This window comes from Lepus europaeus, chromosome 1, assembly GCF_033115175.1.
Source record: "Lepus europaeus isolate LE1 chromosome 1, mLepTim1.pri, whole genome shotgun sequence".
Lineage (NCBI taxonomy): Eukaryota > Metazoa > Chordata > Mammalia > Lagomorpha > Leporidae > Lepus > Lepus europaeus.
The window spans coordinates 30,595,655-30,598,488 of record NC_084827.1 but is presented as its reverse complement, the minus strand read 5'-3'; the positions used below and the strand labels follow the sequence as shown (position 1 = coordinate 30,598,488).

The following is a 2,834-nucleotide window of genomic DNA, read 5'->3' as shown; positions in this document are numbered from 1 at the left end:
AGTCTATAGTCACAGGCATGTTCTGTAGTAGTTTTTCTAAGGGAGACAATGCCCATGAGGAAAATTATATTCTCACTTTAAAACTTTCTTTCCCTTTGGTCTGAAAGGGAGGTTTTTTCTACTTACTGTATACTTCGCTGATGGCGAAGAGAATCTAGCTATGAGATTATTATTTAAGTTCTTATTTTGGGGGCTGGGCTTGCGAGCCCCGCTGAGGAGCCGGAGGTTGGGCAGTAGTTCCCTCCCCATCGGTGCCAGGCCGTTCTGGCCCCCTCCGCGGCATGGCGTGTGGAGCGACGCTGAAGCGGCCCATGGAGTTCGAGGCGGCGCTGCTGAGCCCCGGCTCCCAGAAGCGGCGGCGCTGCGCCCCTCTGCCCGGCCCCACTCCGGGCCTCAGGCCCCTGGATGCGGAGCCGCCGCCTTTTCACACGCAGACCCCACCGCTGACTCTGCAGCCGCCCGCCCCGCCCGGCAGCGAGCGGCGCCTTCCAACACTGGAGCAAATTTTTCAGAACATAAAACAAGAATATAGTCGTTACCAGAGGTGGAGACATTTAGAAGTTGTTCTTAATCAGAGTGAAGTTTGTAATTCAGAGAGTCAGCCTCACTCCTCAGCACTCACAGCACCTAGTTCTCCAGGTTCTTCCTGGATGAAGAAGGACCAGCCCACCTTTACCCTCCGACAAGTTGGAATAATATGTGAGCGTCTTTTAAAAGACTATGAAGACAAAATTCGGGAGGAATATGAGCAAATCCTCAATACCAAACTAGCAGAACAATATGAATCTTTTGTGAAATTCACACATGATCAGATTATGCGACGATATGGGACAAGGCCAACAAGCTATGTGTCCTGAAGCTTTTTTGCGTATCTGGGTACCAGGTTTGACCTCAAAAGATGGCTGCTGTACACTTTTTGCAACTGGTTTGATATCACATTTCAGCTCCAACTTCGCATCCTGAGAACACTTAAATGTTTTCTGCAGGTCCATTTTATACAACTTGAAAGACCTAAAACTTTCTGGTTGCCACAAGCATATCTTTCTTTTCTGCTCATCCAATAAACAGCTGTGCCCTACTGTGATAGATTTTCCAAACAAAATACCTGGAGCAGCAGTTTAGCAAAATATGCCTTCAGTGGCACTCAACAAATGGAGTTTCCCCAAGCACAGTTCTGTAAGAAGTGTGTGCGAGAGTGTGTGTATATGTGTGTGTATTTTAAGTTACTATTTGTATTGTGCAAACTTTTTTAACCTTGGGGATTCTGGCTGTGAATTTGATGCATGACAATTATGGTTAAAAACATTGGCTTGGTCTACAGAAGATCATTAATGTTTTGTGACCATATAAGTTGTAACAGTGGATTGTTTATGTGTAGGTATTATTGTTAAACACCGGGACTGTGTCCAGGCACAGAGTGTGAATCATAATTTAGGATGGACATTAGATGTGATGATGATGGTAGAATGGAGAATCTGCAGTCCTAGATCTGCAAATGCGTGGTGAGAAATTAGAACAAACTGGAGATGGCGCTTGACACGTGGACTCTGCCTAGCTCTGTCAGAAAATACTTTGACTCCAAGCCTTAAAATACCCAATGGAGTTGGCGCTCACCTCATTCACACAATCAAAGAGCTCCCTGGACCCGTCCCTCTAAAGGGAAAAGACCTCCCTGGAGCGGGAGCATAACATGGGTGAGCACGGGGCAGGGCCAGCACCGGGGCCCAGCAGAACTGCTACTCGGGAGGAGCCACTTCACCTTTGTATCAGTTCTTAAAGGTAGAATTTGGCTCCTTGGATCAGGTTCCCCAGATTCTTAGGAGGTGTCCATGTTCAACTGCTTGAGCTGTGTTTGGCAGCCCCCTGCCTGACGTTGCTTACAGGCTGTTCTTCACCTTGTTTCAAGGCTGAGGAACAGAGAGTAGCCTCTGTTTTGAGGAGGTGGAAGTTAAGTATACATTTATTTTTTACTGTGACTTGTTCAGGACCACATTTTACAAAATGCCTTGTTTTCATTATTATTGTTTCTGGAAAGGAAAGTTCTATTAAAATTGTTTTAGTTTGAATATAGAATAGTTTTTTTTTTAATTAGGGCTTATTTTGAAATGTTTGAGTTTAATTCAGATGTATGCCAGTACCTTCCAAAGTAAGGTCATATTCAGAGACAGTTGTTCTGATCAGATAGCTTAGAGAAATTTCTGGAATATTCACATTCAAAGATTCCTTATTAATGAATGTCTTTGACTTAAATCTAACCAAAAACTGCAACCTTATTCTTTGTACATTTTCATTATATAGTGTTAACAAGCTTAGTTGCAAACAAATAAAATACTTAAGCTATTTGTTAAAAAAAATTCTTATTTTGGCTATGCTATTACAGAAAAATGTTAGCCATCTCTTGTATAAGGTCTAAAGATTAAATTGTGCGTCCTACGGATTCCTTCATAATAGAATTAGTTTCCTACCTTGAAGAGAACAGAGAAATGAAAGAACAAGTTGGGCTTAGAATAGAGAAATGAGGGAGCAAGTCCTAGATCGCTTGCTGACAATAGCAATATCACATGAATACTTAGCAAACAGTTTCAACCATTAGATAACAACTTAAGAAAACATTTACCAGAAGGTCCAATGCCTTCTATAAATTTTAAGAATCATGTATTTGAAAACACGTCTTAAATATCTAACATGGTGTAGTTTGTTTAGCCAGTAAACTTAAGCACAACCATCTAAAATGTTTTTAGTTTCTTTCTACCAACAAGTTTAAAACATATGATACACAGATTCAGGTCACACAAATTAAAATGTATATTTGATTGATTTTAGCAGCTTAAATT

At 41.8% G+C, this 2,834-nt stretch overlaps 1 protein-coding gene across 2 annotated transcripts; it reads left to right on the top strand.

The window, feature by feature from the left end:
- The first annotated feature begins 217 nt into the window (after positions 1–217).
- LOC133765029 (akirin-1-like) lies at positions 218–2,096 on the top strand. 2 transcript variants are annotated; one of them, XM_062198524.1, is made up of 2 exons: positions 218–639; positions 775–2,096. In XM_062198524.1, the coding sequence occupies exons 1-2, from the start codon at positions 282–284 to the stop codon at positions 855–857; spliced, it is 441 nt and encodes a 146-aa protein (XP_062054508.1). In that variant the 5' UTR covers positions 218–281; the 3' UTR covers positions 858–2,096. The 2 variants fall into 2 exon arrangements, with proteins under 2 accessions (XP_062054508.1, XP_062054507.1); XM_062198523.1 differs by having other exon boundaries at positions 267–2,096.
- The last annotated feature ends 738 nt before the right edge of the window (positions 2,097–2,834 follow it).

Excerpts from the sequence above, each read along its gene's own strand:
- LOC133765029 (XM_062198523.1), top strand. The coding sequence starts at position 282 with ATGGCGTGTGGAGCGACGCTGAAGCGGCCCATGGAGTTCGAGGCGGCG.